The sequence below is a fragment of the Ascaphus truei genome, chromosome 14, assembly GCF_040206685.1.
Source record: "Ascaphus truei isolate aAscTru1 chromosome 14, aAscTru1.hap1, whole genome shotgun sequence".
Classification (NCBI taxonomy): Eukaryota; Metazoa; Chordata; class Amphibia; order Anura; family Ascaphidae; genus Ascaphus; species Ascaphus truei.
The window spans coordinates 15,559,240-15,576,684 of NC_134496.1; the positions used below are offsets into that span (position 1 = coordinate 15,559,240).

General features: G+C 46.6%; 2 protein-coding genes across 14 annotated transcripts in view; one reads left to right on the plus strand and one right to left on the minus strand.

The window, feature by feature from the left end:
• The window catches only part of EIF1AD (eukaryotic translation initiation factor 1A domain containing), a 34,915-nt gene extending 18,862 nt beyond the window's left edge, over positions 1 to 16,053 (plus strand). For 2 of the 12 annotated variants that reach the window (XM_075569791.1, XM_075569788.1), the window contains exons 2-7: positions 10,926 to 10,989; positions 11,107 to 11,213; positions 11,572 to 11,680; positions 12,233 to 12,341; positions 14,138 to 14,191; positions 15,270 to 16,053. In XM_075569791.1, the coding sequence (XP_075425906.1) occupies positions 11,127 to 11,213; positions 11,572 to 11,680; positions 12,233 to 12,341; positions 14,138 to 14,191; positions 15,270 to 15,435 (525 nt within the window). In that variant the 5' untranslated portion in view covers positions 10,926 to 10,989; positions 11,107 to 11,126 and the 3' untranslated portion in view covers positions 15,436 to 16,053. Of the gene's footprint in view, positions 1 to 3,931; positions 4,374 to 9,184; positions 9,206 to 10,022; positions 10,238 to 10,925; positions 10,990 to 11,106; positions 11,214 to 11,571; positions 11,681 to 12,232; positions 12,342 to 12,443; positions 12,659 to 14,137; positions 14,192 to 15,269 lie in introns of those variants that run through there. The other 10 variants (XM_075569789.1, XM_075569790.1, XM_075569797.1 and 7 more) reach the window with 10 other exon arrangements.
• Positions 2,542 to 9,925, minus strand: BANF1 (barrier to autointegration nuclear assembly factor 1). 2 transcript variants are annotated; one of them, XM_075569800.1, is made up of 3 exons: positions 9,772 to 9,925; positions 4,444 to 4,589; positions 2,542 to 4,262 (listed from the first exon to the last, which is right to left on the minus strand). In XM_075569800.1, exons 2-3 carry the CDS (start codon positions 4,567 to 4,569, stop codon positions 4,116 to 4,118), a joined length of 273 nt encoding a protein of 90 aa, XP_075425915.1. In that variant the 5' UTR covers positions 4,570 to 4,589; positions 9,772 to 9,925; the 3' UTR covers positions 2,542 to 4,115. The 2 variants fall into 2 exon arrangements, with proteins under 2 accessions (XP_075425915.1, XP_075425916.1); XM_075569801.1 differs by having other exon boundaries at positions 9,750 to 9,860.
• Positions 16,054 to 17,445: the final 1,392 nt, after the last annotated feature.

A 17,445-nucleotide genomic window follows, 5' to 3' on the forward strand; every position in this document is an offset into this window, starting at 1 on the left:
CCAATGCAATGCCGATGCGTTGAGGCGTTTGATTGACCTACTCATGGACTGAGCCTTACTTAAATGTAAGTTACTACTTGTTATTATTTTTACTTACCAATACATTTGTCCTCACCTTGGTGCGCTCCTGAGTTCTTTTTCTTGGTTGTTTGGTCCACCAACGGAGCCTTCCAGCGGTGGACATCTTTGAAGTGAGGGGAAGCACTTCCTGCCACAGGAGCTGCAAGAGGAGAGGAAAAACCTACCTGTAATCACCTTAGGAAGCAAGAGCGCAGATTGAATATCTTCTGACTGATATATATATATATGAGAGAAAAAAAGAAAAAGAATCCCTCCAAAAGCACTCTAGCAATAATTAATAATGATAGAATTTATTCAATGAAAAACACATGGATTATACAATATTAAAACAGTCCCCTCGGAACCCCCAAAACATAAATTCTGGTTAATGCACAAACTTGTAATACATACTGCAATAAATAATAGTATGCGGGTAAATAACACCAGAAAATGTAAATAACCTACTCATGTAACCCAAAACCGGACGGTTAAAAAAGGAGGGTTAATAAAATTAGGACACCGAATCTTTCTGTGTAGATAGTACCACTCAACAACCAACAGCAGAATTAGAATGTGTGTAAAATAAACACAATGCAAAAACCATGCTGTATAAATACAATAGTCACCCCCAGATGCGAGGTATAAAGTTCCTGTAGCGGAGATGGGGTGATTACAGAGCTGTAGCATTAGGTGTCCACTGAAGGTTCTGAGCCAGGTTGGGGGGTTCCAGCAGAGTACAAACACTATGTGATAGATAGAAATATATAGAGAGAACAGCACAGCTGGCACTCCAAGCAAACAACACAATTCAAGGTGCATGCTACATAATCAATAGTATATTAACCAATGCTTTCCCAGCCGAAAAAACAAAGAAGCAGCACTCAAAGCAATATGGTAAATAAATTGTATTAAAGACAATACATCAGCACAGATCAAACCAACGTTTCGGTCCAGAAAGGATCCCGAGGAAGGTCCTTTCTGGACCGAAACGCTAGTCCCAGGTTTGAGATGAAATTGAATAGGATTAGATAGGACTGACACGTAGAAACTTCCTGCTTGTGGCTGCGTTTATAGCGCCGGTGACAGCGACGTCAAAACAAATGTATTTATACCGTCGCATGCGCTTATAGTAGTAGCGACGGCTTGGTCGCGATCGCTAGAAGTCGCTTCTGTTTGATTTTTCCTGCGACCGCAGTGTGACGTCAGCGTCGCTATAAGCGCAGCTTAGGGGATCACTCGCTCTTAGGACGAAAGTGATCTGACACCGACATGTTAAGAAAGTTCAATGTGATAGACAGACGCCGTAATAAAATCTAACAATTATACGTTCCTCTTTATGGATAATTGGATCTTTATAAGTAATTTTTTTTACACTTAACATTTCTAAAAGCTTTGGAGAGATTTAACAGCCTGTATCTAATGTATTTTGCTGATAAGACTGTTTGTCAGTAATAAAAACCAAAGGTAAGTGGCAAATAAAAGACAGAGAAAGAATAAAGTAATTGTGAATAATGTGCAGAATTGTGGCACATGTCAGATATATAAACAGAAGTAGCCGATAGTGACATTCAGTGAGAAAAGTGAAATAGATTAATCACAAGATATAAGTAAATGTTATATGAAGGGGGATTGAATATGTAGGTGTAACCCCTCTATTTCCAGTCTATATGTGCTGTGGGGGGTCCGAGTCCGTCCTGCCTCAGTACAGTATAATTGGATCCATTGAATAAAAGCAGATGAGACTTGTGTATATATTAAACGGGGCTCTTTTACCCCTGGGCAACCGTAACCCGCGGCGCTCACTCTTAAAGATAACACTCTATACTTAACACAATATATACACATATGCAATACACCAGGGGTGCGCAAACTGGGGGGCGCAAGATTTTTTTGTGGGGGGGTGACGGTTACCAGGGCCCCCTGCGCTCTTTAGTGAGGCCTCCAACTCACTTGAATTGAGCCGGCTTCGGGCCACGTGGCGCCATTTGACACCCATCTCCGTGGCAACCCAGCGGGTGACGTGACATGACCCCGCAGCATCATCTGACGCCACATTAAAGGTAAGGGGGGCGCAGGAAGTTTGTCACCCCTGCAATACACAATAAATAAGGGCACAGCACTAATGTCCCTTATATTAGTCCCGTGTTATTGCCAGCGCTGCGTTGTGCTCTTATCTCACTATGGCGTGTAGTGGCGTTGCAGATCTGTTAAGGGTGAAACATTTGGGAGGTGTGTGTAACACACGCAGAATACTCACAAGTGGCGGGAAAGGGCCTCCCGGGGTCTGTTATCCGGCGGCGCTTTAACAGCCCAGCAAGGACCAGGATGTCTCTTACTGTGGGCTCCTCTCTCTGTGTGAGCAGGGAATGTGATTCTGTCTCGCACTCTCTCTCTCCTTGGCTAGCAGTCTCCTACAAGCCTCCTCTTTCAGGCGTATCTTTGGCCCACAAGGTTAAACACAATGAATTAAAATCTCAAGAATGACTTTAATATTTTTATTTTAAAAACACAATGAGGAAAGAGGAAATCCCAACACAGCCATTTATTTTTGTTACAATCAAATTCAAAAACCAGGAATTTTAAAGAGAGAACCACTAACTCGCCTTTTACCCTTTTTTGCAACCGCAACGACTCCATGAAGTTGCCTGAAAGCAGCAAGCTGTGGGGCCGTCTGTGGCTGGCGGGGTATTAAAGGCTTTTCATATAGAGCTGCCCAGCTTTGCAAGTGTCAGATTTTAAAGTGTACCTCAAATTTCAATGGGGTCTGTTAGGGGACAGAGGGGTTGAGTCTGGATCCCACTTAAAACTGTTCCAAGGAATATATTTTCCTTTCAAAATCCCAAACCCCGAACCTCACTGCTAAACGTCCCCGTGCTGGAGAAATATCAGTGACACATTTTCTGCGGGCACTGTTATAAACAATAGGGTGAATTCACCCTAATAATGCGGGGCCGATCTCTTCCCCAGCGCCTCATGGGAGCAGCGTGTGGGGTATTTTCTGTAAGGTTTGTCCTTGTGCTTTTGGGGTTACACTTGCAAACCTGTTAAATATCTTATACTATGAGACAGACATTAGACACATCAGACAAGGGGTTATATGGTAGAGTGCCTTCAATTGATCGAAAATCCCATAGACCCTGCTAAATAGAACTGGGGATTTCAGTATTTGAACGAGGTTTATTATTAGGCAGCCATAAATATTTGTCATATTAAAACATTGTGTTCAAATGTAAAAGGCTACGAGTGTTTAAACTGCTATCAAAACGAAAGTAAACAAGGGGAACGAGTCAACAAAATATTTACTTGTAATTAAGTTAAATCGAAGTAATAAAAGCCACAGCGTATAATTAAAAACGGATTGAATCTGGCAATTAGCCTTGTGCCTCCCCAGGTAATAAACAGGCTAAAAATATTAATTTAGATACTCAGTATTAATGCACAATGAAACTGCAACCGGAAGTGATTTTATTCTGGAGGTGATGTCATGAGCTTGGAGCGATGACATCACTTCTAGAAAAAGCGCCTCACGTGATTTATGTATTTATTTTGTGCGTGAACACGGCATAAACATGTTTATTAAGATGTAGTCTGCGTGGAAATTGTAGCCGGCCGTAAGTATGAGATTGCAGATATTGTAATATTAATAATATTGGGAAAGATCAATTAAAGTGGCCAGAATTTACAGGTTGGGAACATTAAAGTAGCCAGAATTTCTAGATTGAGCCAGATGAATCCGCCATTATATCCGGTCAAGGACCAGTTGGACTAGTTAAACTAGCCGTTAATCATTGGTTAGTATAACTGAAGAAGCCGGTTATCACGGGTAGAACTGACCCAGCCATTCTTTTCCAGATACAAATGATCCAGACTATGTTTCCGGGACGGCCCAGTAGGAGAAGCCGTTATTACACCGGTCAGTGGATCAGTCCCATCTCCTGGCCAGTTGTGTTGGCTTCATTCTTCTGGCAGACGTTGATGGCTTCAAGATGCAGCTGAACATTGGGTCTCCACGGGACTGTGTTTGGGAAGGTGTTGAGATGGAGACGGCTCTCACCTTACAAGAAAGCGTCACACCATTCCTTCAGGCAGCCGTAACAATCCCGGGACTGCTTGGCATTAGCTGAGCAGGTATCCTTTAACCACTCCCTAAAAAGCTCGTCGTCCTTCTTCAACACAAGGAACTGACCTAGAACTACATAAGCCTGGAGAAGAGAGGGGTGACACAAAAAGGAGCCATGAGTCTCTTTCCCACCACAGGGAGACACAGTCAGAAGGGAGCTATGAGTCTGTCCCTCCCACCGCAAGGTGACATTGTGAGAGAAAAAGGGCACATGGCCCACCCGTTATTAGGATCATGTGTAAGACACTTCGTGTCACTGTCACCTTGTCAAACCCTTTGTCCTCCAGCCTCTTTCCCAGTACGTCCCCGATGCCGGCCAGACACTGCACAGGCTTCTCCCCCATGGGTTCGGCCACGAAATCCCGGTGTTTCTGTGATGTAGACGACATCTTCTCTACGTCCCACTGACCTGGGGGCACAAAATTACTATTCACATGGGGGCAGCGTATACCATAGCAAGGTACACAACAAGAGGCTCAGACTTCTGCGTGTGTGTGTTCAAACAAGTATAGAGTTGATATAAAAACTAATACTAAACACACACACAAATAGAATATCACTTGTGAGCACATTCACATGTCTTAGGCTAAAGGCCCCGGTCACGGCGCTGTAATGCGCGCCTGCGAGGCTGACGCGCCTCGGGACCCCCTGCCAAGGGACAGAATAGTGACAACCAGGGGTATTTCTCAGTGTGGCAGCACAGGAAGTGAGAATTGTTTTGGGAAGGCACTTTATATAGTGGGGTAGAGTATGCAGAGCACTAATATCCAATTGAACCATATGGGTCAGACAGCACCACTTCTATTACAGCAAAGAATACAATACTCGCCGTCTGTGTATGAACATGCCAGGAATTCCCCAATTCCTAAAACTTGTAAACAATGAGAACAGCCATCAACACGCAGACTCCCAGGGAATGCACACGCGAGAGACTCCAACATGCAGACTCCCAGTGAATGCACACGCGAGAGACTCCAACACGCAGACTCCCAGTGAATGCACACGCGAGAGACTCCAACATGCAGACTCCCAGTGAATGCACACGCGAGAGACTCCAACACGCAGACTCCCAGTGAATGCACACGCGAGAGACTCCAACACGCAGACTCCCAGTGAATGCACACGCGAGAGACTCCAACACGCAGACTCCCAGTGAATGCACACGCGAGAGACTCCAACACGCAGACTCCCAGTGAATGCACACGCGAGAGACTCCAACATGCAGACTCCAAGGGAATGCACACGCGAGAGACTCCAACACGCAGACTCCCAGGGAATGCACACGCGAGAGACTCCAACACGCAGACTCCCAGGGAATGCACACGCGAGAGAGATTCCACCCCGCAGACTCCAAGGGAATGCACACGCGGGACAGAGACTCCACCACGCAGACTCCAAGGGAATGCACACGCGGGACAGAGACTCCAACACGCAGACTCCAAGGGAATGCACACGCGGGACAGAGACTCCAACACGCAGACTCCAAGGGAATGTACACGCGAGAGAGACTCCACCACGCAGACTCCAAGGGAATACACACGCGGGACAGAGACTCCAACACATGGGACAGAGAGAATAACTCCTAGTAATGTACACGGGGAGGAGATAGTACCAATAGCAAGTACTGACTGACTGAGCGGTAGCGATCGATCGCAGGATGACCGGCACCAAAAGGGTAAACTAAGTAACTGAACAATATTTACGCCCGCTGCTCCCTGGTGCTTTGTTCGGAAGCTGGCGCTTTTCATGTGAAAGATTTTTTGTAACCGAGCAGAACGCGAAGTCCCACTGTGCCATAGGGAAGCAGAGGAAAACGGGGTGTCCCAAAACATTGCCCCCCTTTCCATTTAGTATTCAAAGATCCCCTTGTATATACACCCTGTTTGGTAGGTTATCTTCCAGCTCCCCTCCCACACACCGTATTTTTGTGCATCGTTTAGTTTTTCCTCCCATCTCCGCAGTGGGGGTAAATATTGTTCAATTATGGTGCAGCCATACAGTGATTGCCATCGCGGTACGATCCCCTCCCGTGTACATTACTAAGAGTTATTGTCGCTGTCACGCGTGTTTATTCTCTTGGATCCCAAAGGCGTCCGCATGCTGAATTCTCTATTCTCACCAATAGCCATATACTTTAGTACGTACACACAGTTGTGTGTGATTGGGTGAGATAGGTATCTATATATCTATCTCAATTTTCAGACCTTGCCGGTGCACTACTCAAAGCCGCCCCACCCCTAAATAAATAAATAATAATAATAACTAAATTATATAGATATATATATATATATATAAATACATACACACAGTGGTCGACAAATCACCCAAAAATCTACTCGCCGAACAAAAAAAATCTACTTGCCACCTAGTACCACACGTGTGCTGCTTGGGCCAATAGGAGCTCGCCACGATGTTAAATCCACTCGCTCGGGGCGTGCAAATGTATAGGTTTGTCAAACACATACATATACACACACACACACACACACACACACACACACACACACACACACACCATTACCATTCTCTCGTCTGGTAAAGAAAGACTGCACTCGGTTCAGTAATCATGAAAAACTGTATTGGGCATCTGAATAAAAAAGATAAGTCACCCAATCCGACGTTTTGGTCCTGGAATAGGACCTTTCTCAAGGTCTCACCCCCTTGAGAAAGGTCCTATTCCAGGACCAAAACGTCGGATTGGGTGACTTATCTTTTTTATTCAGATGCCCAATACAGTTTTTCATGATTACTGAACCGAGTGCAGTCTTTCTTTACCGGACGAGAGAATGGTAATGTTGTTTTTCTATTATTTGAGACTAGCACCTGTCTATATGAACCAGTACATTGAGTGCAATCTGTGATATTTGTGTATATATATATATATATATATATATATATATATATATATATATATATATATATATATATATATATATATATATATATATATATACACAGTGTTCGACAAACCTATACATTTGCACGCCCCGGGCGAGTGGATTTAACATTGTGGCGAGCTCCTATTGGCCCAAGCAGCACACATGTGGTACTAGGTGGCAAGTAGATTTTTTTGTTCGGCGAGTAGATTTTTTTGGTGATTTGTCTACCAGTGTGTGTGTGTATATATATATATATATATATATATATATATACAGTGTTCGACAAACCTATACATTTGCTCGTCCCGGGCGAGTGGATTTAACCCCCGGGCGAGTAAATATTGGCCCAAGCAGCACACGTTTGGTACTAGGTGGCGAGTAGATTTTTTTGTGTGGCGAGTAGATTTTTTGGTGATTTGTCAACCACTGTATATATATACGAACACATATATACAATATATATATATATATATATAAATATATATAGTAAAAAGGGGAAGGAGATCTCTTCTTTTTATCTACATTTAGATAAATAGACACAAGTATATGAATATACATTTAGACACGCCCACACAAATATACATTTAGTTACACCCAAGTACATGAATATATAGTGTTACACACACACACACACACACACACACACACACACACACACACACACACACACACACACACACACACACACACACACACACACACACAAATATGCCCACAGCCATAGCCTCTCTGACCTTCAACACATACTTCAGTCTGAATTTTGGAGACTCGAAAACTGGATTTCCCAAAACAAACTGTTTTTAAACACTGACAAGACTGTAACAATTGTATTTGGGACCAAGACTAAATTTGTAAAGCTTCCAGCGACTGAGCTCCTGATCAGAACCAACGCTAACACCACCATAACCCCTGTCACTAGTTTTAAATACTGGGCTTATGGTTTGACTTCCATTTAATATTCGGGATGCACATTGATACCCTGACATCCAAAACCTATGCCAAACTAGGGGTACTTTACAGGAACAAATCCTCCCTAAGTCTCCTGGTCAGAAAGCGTATCGCACAGCAGATGCCAATGCCAATTATTGACTATGGGGACATAGTATACAGCTCGGCACCTCAAACCCAAATCCAACTACAACACACATCACTGCGAAATGCTCAAAGAACTAGATTGGTCATCACTAGAGTCTAGGCGCAAAGTTCACCTTTCCTGTCTTGCCTTTAAATTCTTTATGGGCAAACTACCCAGCTACCTGAACAAGCTCCTCACCCCTACCACATGCAGCACCTATCACCCGAGATCTGACTCCAAAAGACTATTCATGGTCCCAAGGTTCAGCAAAGTATCCAGCCGCTCCTTCTTCTCTTAACGTGCACCCCAAAACTGGAACAACCTACCAGAGACTCTCACATCCTCCACCAGTTTAAGTTCTTTCAAATCTAAGGCCTCGGTCCCGCTGCGCTCGGTGGCGCGGGCGGCCACGTCGCGAGTTCCCCACCAGCAGGGGAATCCTCGCGAGCCGGTCCCGGTCCCCCCTGGCTGCACAGCTGACTACACGCTGTGGCGCGTCAGCCGCTAGGAGACACAACAGAATGGTGTTTCCTAGCGTTGACGCGTCACGTGGTGTGGCTGTGAGCCAATGGGGAGGGGAGGCTTCGGGAGGAGGAGATGCTTCGGGGAGCGGGGAGGAGTGTGGAGTGAAAGCAGGTGAGTGCCTGTCTGTGTGTGTGTCTGAGTGCGTGCGTGCGTGCCTGTCTGTGTGTGTATGTGTGTGCCCGAGTGCGTGAGTGCCTGCCTCTGCCTGTGTGTGTGTGTATGAGTGCGTGTGTGCCTGCCTGTGTGTGCGCGCGTGTGTGTGTATGAGTGCGTGAGTGCCTGTGTATGTATGAGTGCCTGCGTGTGTGTGTGTTTAAACTTACTTTCCAGCTCCAGCCCGAGTCCGTGGAGGGAGGGGGGGGAGAGTAGCGGTCCCTCCGCTCAAGCCACGCCCCCCCTCCCTGTCAAACCGCCCACCTCCCGCTCCGGCTCCCTACAGACCGCATATCGCGGTCTGTGTATCTCAGCGCACCGCCTGTCAGCAGTGCGGGTGCGCCGACTCTGGGAGCGGGGCCTTAGCCTAAGGCTGTCTCATATTTTAATCTGGTCTGTAACTGTTTCATTCGCCCATAATATATATTTTCTTTAACTGTGCATGCAATGTCTTGTATATAATGTATACCCTGTTCATTTATGTAACTGTACTTGTAAACATGTATTATTTGTCTTAACTCTGTGCCCAGGACATACATGAAAACGAGAGGTAACTCTCAAAGCATTACTTCCTGGTAAAATATTTTATAAATAAATTTTATAAATAAATATATATATATATTTAGTTACACACACGTGTGTATGTGTATGTGTATATATATTTATTTTTTTACACACGTATATATATATATATATATATATATATATATATTTACACACACACACACACATATATTTAATAACACACATACACACATGAAAAAAATATATAGTCACACAGAGCAGTAATGTACACAGGGATTTAGTTATCCTGATTATATATATATATATATATATATATATATATATATATAATGACACATACACGCTGTATTTGATTTTTTTTTTTATATATATATATATATATACATATACCAAATAACATATATCTATATACCCAAATAACACACTCCTCTCACCGTCCCTCGCTGCTTTCGCTTCCCGCCCGCGACCTCACTACTAATAATACTACATCCGGGTCCCGTGCAGGAACAGGCTCCGGCCTGTGCTGATGTAAGGGGGCGGGGTGAAACCCGCGGCCATATTTCTCCTCCTACTGGGATGCGAGTGCACTAGTTGTGAGCGAGGCCACCGGAAGAGCAATAGGCCAAGCACTGCGAGTACTACCATGTTTGTACTCCCACATCCAACGCGCGGCGATGAGGGCGCCGGAAATTCTCCTCTACCATCTTGGTACTCCTGGTCCAGCTACGATAAGCGCATGGCGTGAAGTCACAGGAAGTGGCTTTGCGACCATCGTTGTACTCATGTGTGTTTAAGCATTAGTAGAGGAACCAACCAGGAAGTGGGCACAGGCCATGCTGCTTACTGCGGTCTGATCAGTTCTTGTGTGTCATTTAATTACCGGATCCTATCAGGACAAAGGTAAATATCCTAATCACTCATTTATATTAGATGGATATCGCATTCATTATATATATATATATATATATATATATATATATATATATATATATATATATATATATATATATATATATATATATATATATATATATATATATATATATATATATATATATATATATATATATATATATATATATATATATATATATATATATATATATATATATATGTGTTCCAAAAAATAATTTCTTATGGGGCTTCTATTATTCAGAGAAATCAAAAGAGGGGAAGAAAGAATTCCCACCACAAATACGTTGCCAACAAGTCATTAATAAACTGTTTAATGGCATTAGTAAAACAAACAGAGCAGTATAACTTACAGATCCCAAACACAGGTAAATAGAAAGGCAGATACACTGAGTGAGACCCTCCCTTATTTTACTCAAACATGTTAATTATATGGAAGCTTGAATAATTGCAGATATGTTAATAATGGTATTTCTGGTTATTAATAACTGCACTGGATGGAAGAAAAAAAACAATGTCTAAATATTGCATATATAAATGTATCATTTCAGCCCGATTGTTTCTCTCTTTAAGGGTTTAAATTATGGCATTTGGGGTTTTAGCATAAAATAGACATGATTATGTCTGAAGATGGTAAAAATGTAGTGGTTATTGATTGAAATATTCTTCTTTTTAGGTGGAGAGAAACATTAGGATTTTTGATGGGAAAGGTGAAGGCTGCAGTGTCTAGAGATTGCAGAGTAATTCTCTCTTGCTTCAGTTTCTTTCCACACAGCGCACTCCCATTCTCCTCTTCCCGCAAAGCGCACACACCTCTTCTCCTCTTCCATTGATTCATACAGTTTTTTTATCGACAGGGTAGTGAGGGGCGTTAAAAATGTCAAAAGCCACCAAGAGGAAGCATGTGGTAAAAGAGGTTCTAGGGGATTATGTTCAACCAACAGAACAGCAGCGTATAGTGAAGGTGAGTATGGTACGCAGGGTAATCTCCTTAAGAGGTGAACTGCCCCTTTAACCACATTAAACACATCCATGTCATTAGATCACTTTGCCCCTACGTGGGACTGACTCATTAAACACGTCCCTGTTTTAGGTCACTTTGATCCTACTTGGGACTGACCCTTTAACCCATTAAACACATCCATGTCATTAGATCACTTTGCCCCTACGTGGGACTGACTCATTAAACACGTCCCTGTTTTAGGTCACTTTGATCCTACTTGGGACTGACCCTTTAACCCATTAAACACGTCCCTGTCATTAGGTCGTTTTGCCCCTACGTTGTAATTCACCTCCCCTTATGTGTTTCTTTGTTTGTTCAGGTTTTAGGAAGCCCCGGTAATAATCTCCATGAGGTTGAGACCTCGGAAGGTGAGCGGTTTCTGGCCAGTATGCCAACAAAATTTAGGAAGAACATCTGGATCAAGAGAGGTGAGGAGACCATCCTGGTGTGCAGTGTGACAGCAACACACACGAGCTATGAATTTGTCCCTCCCCCCGCAGGGTGACAGTGACAGAAGGGAGCTATGAGTCTGTCCCTCCCCCCGCAGGGTGACACAGAAGGGAGCTATGAGTCTGTCCCTCCCCTCGCAGGGTGACACAGAAGGGAGCTATGAGTCTGTCCCTCCCCTCGCAGGGTGACACACACAGAAGGGAGCTATGAGTCTGTCCCTCCCCCCGCAGGGTGACACAGAAGAGAGCTATGAGTCTGTCCCTTCCCCCGCAGGGTGATACAGACAGAAGGGAGCTATGAGTCTGTCCCTTCCCCCGCAGGGTGACACAGACAGAAGGGAGCTATGAGTCTGTCCCTCCCCCCGCAGGGTGACACTGTGACACAGGCAGAAGGGAGCTATGAGTCTGTCCCTCCCCCCGCAGGGTGACACAGACAGAAGGGAGCTATGAGTCTGTCCCTCCGCCCGCAGGGTGACACTAACTGTCAAATTAAACCTGTTCCTCCTAATTCCGATCTCTTCTCTGTTGCAGGGGATTTTCTGATTGTTGATCCTATAGCGGAAGGAGAGAAAGTCAAAGCAGAAATCTCTTTCATCTTGTACAAGGATAATCAGCGCGTCCTGCAGAAGGAGGGACTCTGGTGAGAGCTGTCTGCTGCTCTCATTATTGGTGTGAAAATGAGATGGTGCTGAACCTGAAACTCAGATCCAATTATACACTTGTTGTTGTTGTTAGCACTTAGGCTGAGGACCTGCTGCGCGCACCACCGGCCCCTTACCCCCTGCCTGTCTGTCCCCGCTGCCTCCTTCCGGCGAGGCTCACTACGCGCTGTGACGCGTCAGCCGCCAGGGGATGCAAGAGGATTGCGATCCCGAGCGGTGACGCATCACGTGGTGCGCTGGTGAGCCTATCAGTGCCGGGGGCCGGAACTGTCAGAGCTTCCCCCACCTCCAAAAGGTAGGGGGGGAAGTGTGTGGACGGATGGACCGGGGGGAGGGGGGGGGACGGACCGACCGACCAACCGGGGGTCTATATATCTGCGCAGGAGCACTCGGCTTACACGGAAGGGATGATCAGAGCAGATATATTGTTTCTCCCGCCATCCCCACTATAGTTTTAATTTGCTGCTGTAATTACTCATAGCTCCTCTGTATCACTGTCACCCTGTGTGTGGGGGGAGGGGGGGTACAGACCCATACCTCCCTTAATTCTGTCTGTGTCACTCACCCTGTGGGGGGAGGGACAGACTCATAGCTCCCATCTGTCTGCATCACTGTGTCACCCTGCGGGGGGAGGGACAGACTCATAGGTCCCTTCTGTCTGTCACTGTGTCACCCTGCGGGGGGAGGGACAGACTCATAGGTCCCTTCTGTCTGTCACTGTGTCACCCTGCGGGGGAGGGACAGACTCATAGCTCCCTTCTGTCTGTGTCACTGTGTCACCCTGCGGGGGGAGGGACAGACTCATAGCTCCCTTCTGTCTGTGTCACTGTCACCATGCGGGGGGGAGGGACAGTCTCATAGCTCCCTTCTGTCTGTGTCACTGTGTCACCCTGTGGGGGAAGGGACAGACTCTTAGCTCCCTTCTGTCTGTGTCACCCTACGGGAGGAGGGACAGACTCATAGCTCCCTTCTGTCTGTGTCACTGTCACCCTGTGGGGGGAGGGACAGACTCATAGCTCCCATCTGTCTGCATCACTGTGTCACCCTGCGGGGGGAGGGACAGACTCATAGGTCCCTTCTGTCTGTCACTGTGTCACCCTGCGGGGGGAGGGACAGACTCATAGCTCCCTTCTGTCTGTGTCACTGTCACCCTGCGGGGGGAGGGACAGACTCATAGTTCCCTTCTGTCTGTGTCACCCTGCGGGGGGAGGGACAGACTCATAGCTCCCTTCTGTCTGTGTCACTGTGTCACCCTGCGGGGGGAGGGACAGACTCATAGCTCCCTTCTGTCTGTGTCACTGTGTCACCCTGCGGGGGGAGGGACAGACTCATAGCTCCCTTCTGTCTGTGTCACTGTGTCACCCTGCGGGGGGAGGGACAGACTCATAGCTCCCTTCTGTCTGTGTCACTGTGTCACCCTGCGGGGGGAGGGACAGACTCATAGCTCCCTTCTGCCTGTGTCACTGTGTCACCCTGCGGGGGGAGGGACAGACCCATAGCTCCCTTCTGCCTGTGTCACCCTGCGGGGGGAGGGACAGACTCATAGCTCCCTTCTGCCTGTGTCACCCTGCGGGGGGAGGGACAGACCCATAGCTCCCTTCTGCCTGTGTCACCCTGCGGGGGGAGGGACAGACTCATAGCTCCCTTCTGTCTGTGTCACTTTGTCACCCTGCGGGGAGGGGGGGGGGACGACAGACTCATAGCTCCCTTCTGCACTTATAACTTCAATAAAATATGCAGCCTATTCTGAAATATGACTTTATTTCTTCCCCAGGCCTCCGGGGTTTAATAAAGACACCACAGAACCAGCAGCAGAAGATAAAAAGAGGTATGCAAATAATTACTCTCCATTTGGAGATTTATTGTCCATTTCAATAAACAATTTGTTTGGAACCACGTAGAATTTGCAATATCAGTAAGGCCCCCGCGCGGGGCAAGATATGATGCCCGGGGCCCCGCGCGGGGCGAGATATGATGCCCGGGGCCCCGCGCGGGGCAAGATATGATGCCCGGGGCCCCGCGCGGGGCAAGATATGATGCCCGGGGTTGAGAAAATACATATTGATCATCTGGGACCAGTGAAGACAGTCCCTTCCAGAGGGTCTGAGCAGGGGGTTACAACCTATATTATACTTTTTTTCACTATTGCACTATTTTTAGGCACTATATTATTCTGAATCACTATATGTGTGTTATATAGTCACTGTATTTTAAGTGATCACTAGTATTTAATTAGCGCCAGATTTTTCACCAATCACGTTGTCACGGGGCAAGATATGATGCACGGGGCCCCGCGCGGGGCAAGATATGATGCACGGGGCCCCGCGTGGGGCGAGATGCAGTGAGGATCATTACTGTAATCCAGTAACATCCCAATTAAGAACATCTTTTATCTGGATGTTTTATCAAGAAAGTACTAAAAATACAGAATAATTCCGCTAAATCCTCCTATGTGATTGGCTTAATGGTTCCTCTGTGCGCAGCTATGTCCTGCGTCTCTCCATGTGCTGCCATTTTCTGTGTCCTGCGTCTCTCCGTGTGCCGCTTTGTCCTGCGTCTCTCCGTGTGCCGCCATGTTCTGTGTCCTGCGTCTCTCCGTGTGCCGCCATGTTCTGTGTCCTGCGTCTCTCAGTGTGCCGCCATGTTCTGTGTCCTGCGTTTCTCTGGGTGCCGCCATGTTCTGTGTCCTGCGTCTCTCCGTGTGCCGCCATGTTCTGCGTCTCTCCGTGTGCCGCCATGTTCTGTGTCCTGCGTCTCTCCGTGTGCCGCCATGTTCTGTGTCCTGCATCTCTCCGTGTGCCGCCATGTTCTGTGTCCTGCGTCTCTCCGTGTGCCGCCATGTTCTGTGTCCTGCGTCTCTCCTTGTGCAGCCCTTAACCTCTCTCTTTGTTCCTCTGTGGCCGCAGTAACCGTGGGGCGGATGCACAGGCTGCGGGAAGCGAGAGGACCAAGGGGGAGGAGAGCGAGACGGACTCAGAAGATGACAGTGGCCTCTTTGTCAACACCAATCACACCAACTACGAGGACAGTGAAGAGGAGTCGGAAAGCGAGGAGGAAGGAGAGGAGAAATGAAGTTGAGATACATTGGAGTGGAGCGTTTGAAAGGCCTCAGGGGAGATCGGCCTGGACTTCATTACCAGAGAGGACCGGGCTGCATTTAAGGCCCGATTGGACATGCGTTTTTTTTTCTTCTCCTTCCCTAAATATAAGGAGGTTGGGCCTAACCTTCCCTCGCTCTCAGAAGACTGGGCCTTGATTTATTTTGAGGCCTACTTAGTTTAAGGCCTGAATATTTGTACCGTACTCTCCTTTGGCCTGGTAATGTGAACTTGTCTAATTCTGAAGCCTTGTTGGATATTTTCTTTACTCCTGCTTAGAACGGCCAAGAAACTCTCCCCCTGCTCTCTCCTTGGGACTGACCAGCTGGACACCTACCAGAAGATTCTTCTTGGCTCAGTTGGAAGCTTTGTTGTTCTGTGGGCTCTCCTGCACCTTAAAAACTCAATGTTGTTGGATAAAGTGTGAACCTGACACACTTTTCAGGCCATAAAAAAACTTTAACTAGGCCCCAGGATGAGCAAAGTCTTAAGTGATAACCTATCTTTCCCCCTGTGGAAATGTGGACGTTATCTTGGTTTATTTCAAGGCCAAGCTAACTTAAAGCCATCCAATTAAATATTACAAAACATTGTGCTTTGTTTATGTTGAGGCCTATTTCCTTCTTTTTTGTACATTTTTTTTATACTGCTGCTCAAAACCAAGATGTCTTCCCCTTGATCAACACACCACAGGCTTAGAGGAGAGATATTCTCCTCTGATTCTCAGAAATGAAGTCTTCTTAATTTAACCAGAGGTCTAGTTCATTTAAAAACTGATGTCATCCTTTTTGCACCCTCCAGAAACAGATTTGTCTTAACCTGTCTTTTCCGCTGACCTGAGCTTAGAAATGGGATTGGTTGAAGGCCTCGTGCTTTCCTCAGGGGCCTGACCCTAGTCTGGGACCTAGTATATTAAAAGCCTGGTCTACATATATTATTTTTTTACAGTTTCCATAAGATGGTGGTGGTCCTTTTTATTTTTTTTAGCTTTACTTGGGATTTTGTGCTACACTACACTTTTGTTTTGACACTACAATCGCAACAGAAGTGGCTGAAGGCCTCAACCCGTCCCCATGCTCTTCTTGGGCCAGAGTATGAAATTGGTTTAGCCTGAGGTCTAGATCAGGCCTGCCCAACTCGTAAAGTGAGAAGGGCCAAACTGCTCCAAGGAAAAAAAATTTGGGCCGCACGGGTTAAATCATCATCATCCTCATATCTCCCCCAGAACCCCTCACTATCAACCTTTACGATACTCCCCATCTATCTCTCATACCCCCATCTCTCCCCCTCACCCACACAATACCCCCCTCCACACCAAACACACACTACCCCCTCCACATCCCCCCAGCCCATTCCATGTCAGCTGCCCCCCCCCCCAAGTCAGCATCCCATGTCAGCACCCCCCCCACAAGTCAGCACCCCCCCCATGTCTCTCTTCCCTCAATATAACTCTCTCCCCTCCCCTAAATCACACCCTCTCCCCCTCCTCTCAATATGACCCTCTCCCCTCAATATGACACTCTCCCCCTCCCCTTCCCCTCAATATGACACTCTCTCCCTCCCCTCAATATGACTCTTCCCCCCCCCCTCCCCTAAATCACACTCTCTCCCCCTCCTCTCAATATGACTCTCTCCCCCTCCTCTCAATATGACTCTCTCCCCCTCCTCTCAATATGACTCTCTCCCTCTCCCCTCAATATGACACCTCCCCCTCCCCTCAATATGACACTCTCCCCCTCCCCTCAATATGACACTTCCCCTCCCCTCAATATGACACACTCTCCCCCTCCCCTCAATATGACACACTCTCCCCCTCCCCTCAATATGACACACTCTCCCCCTCCCCTCAATATGACACACTCTCCCCCTCCCCTCAATATGACACTCTCCCCCTCCCCTCAATATGATACTCTCTCCCCCTCCCCTCAATATGACACTCTCTCCTCAATATGACACTCTCTCTCCCTCTCCTCAATATGACACT

Excerpts from the sequence above, each read along its gene's own strand:
- BANF1 (XM_075569800.1), bottom strand. The coding sequence starts at position 4,569 with ATGTCGTCTACATCACAGAAACACCGGGATTTCGTGGCCGAACCCATG. Across the intron at positions 4,263-4,443 it reads AGGACAAAGGGTTTGACAAG|GCTTATGTAGTTCTAGGTCA; the intron begins GTGACAGTGACA and ends TCTCTTCTCCAG.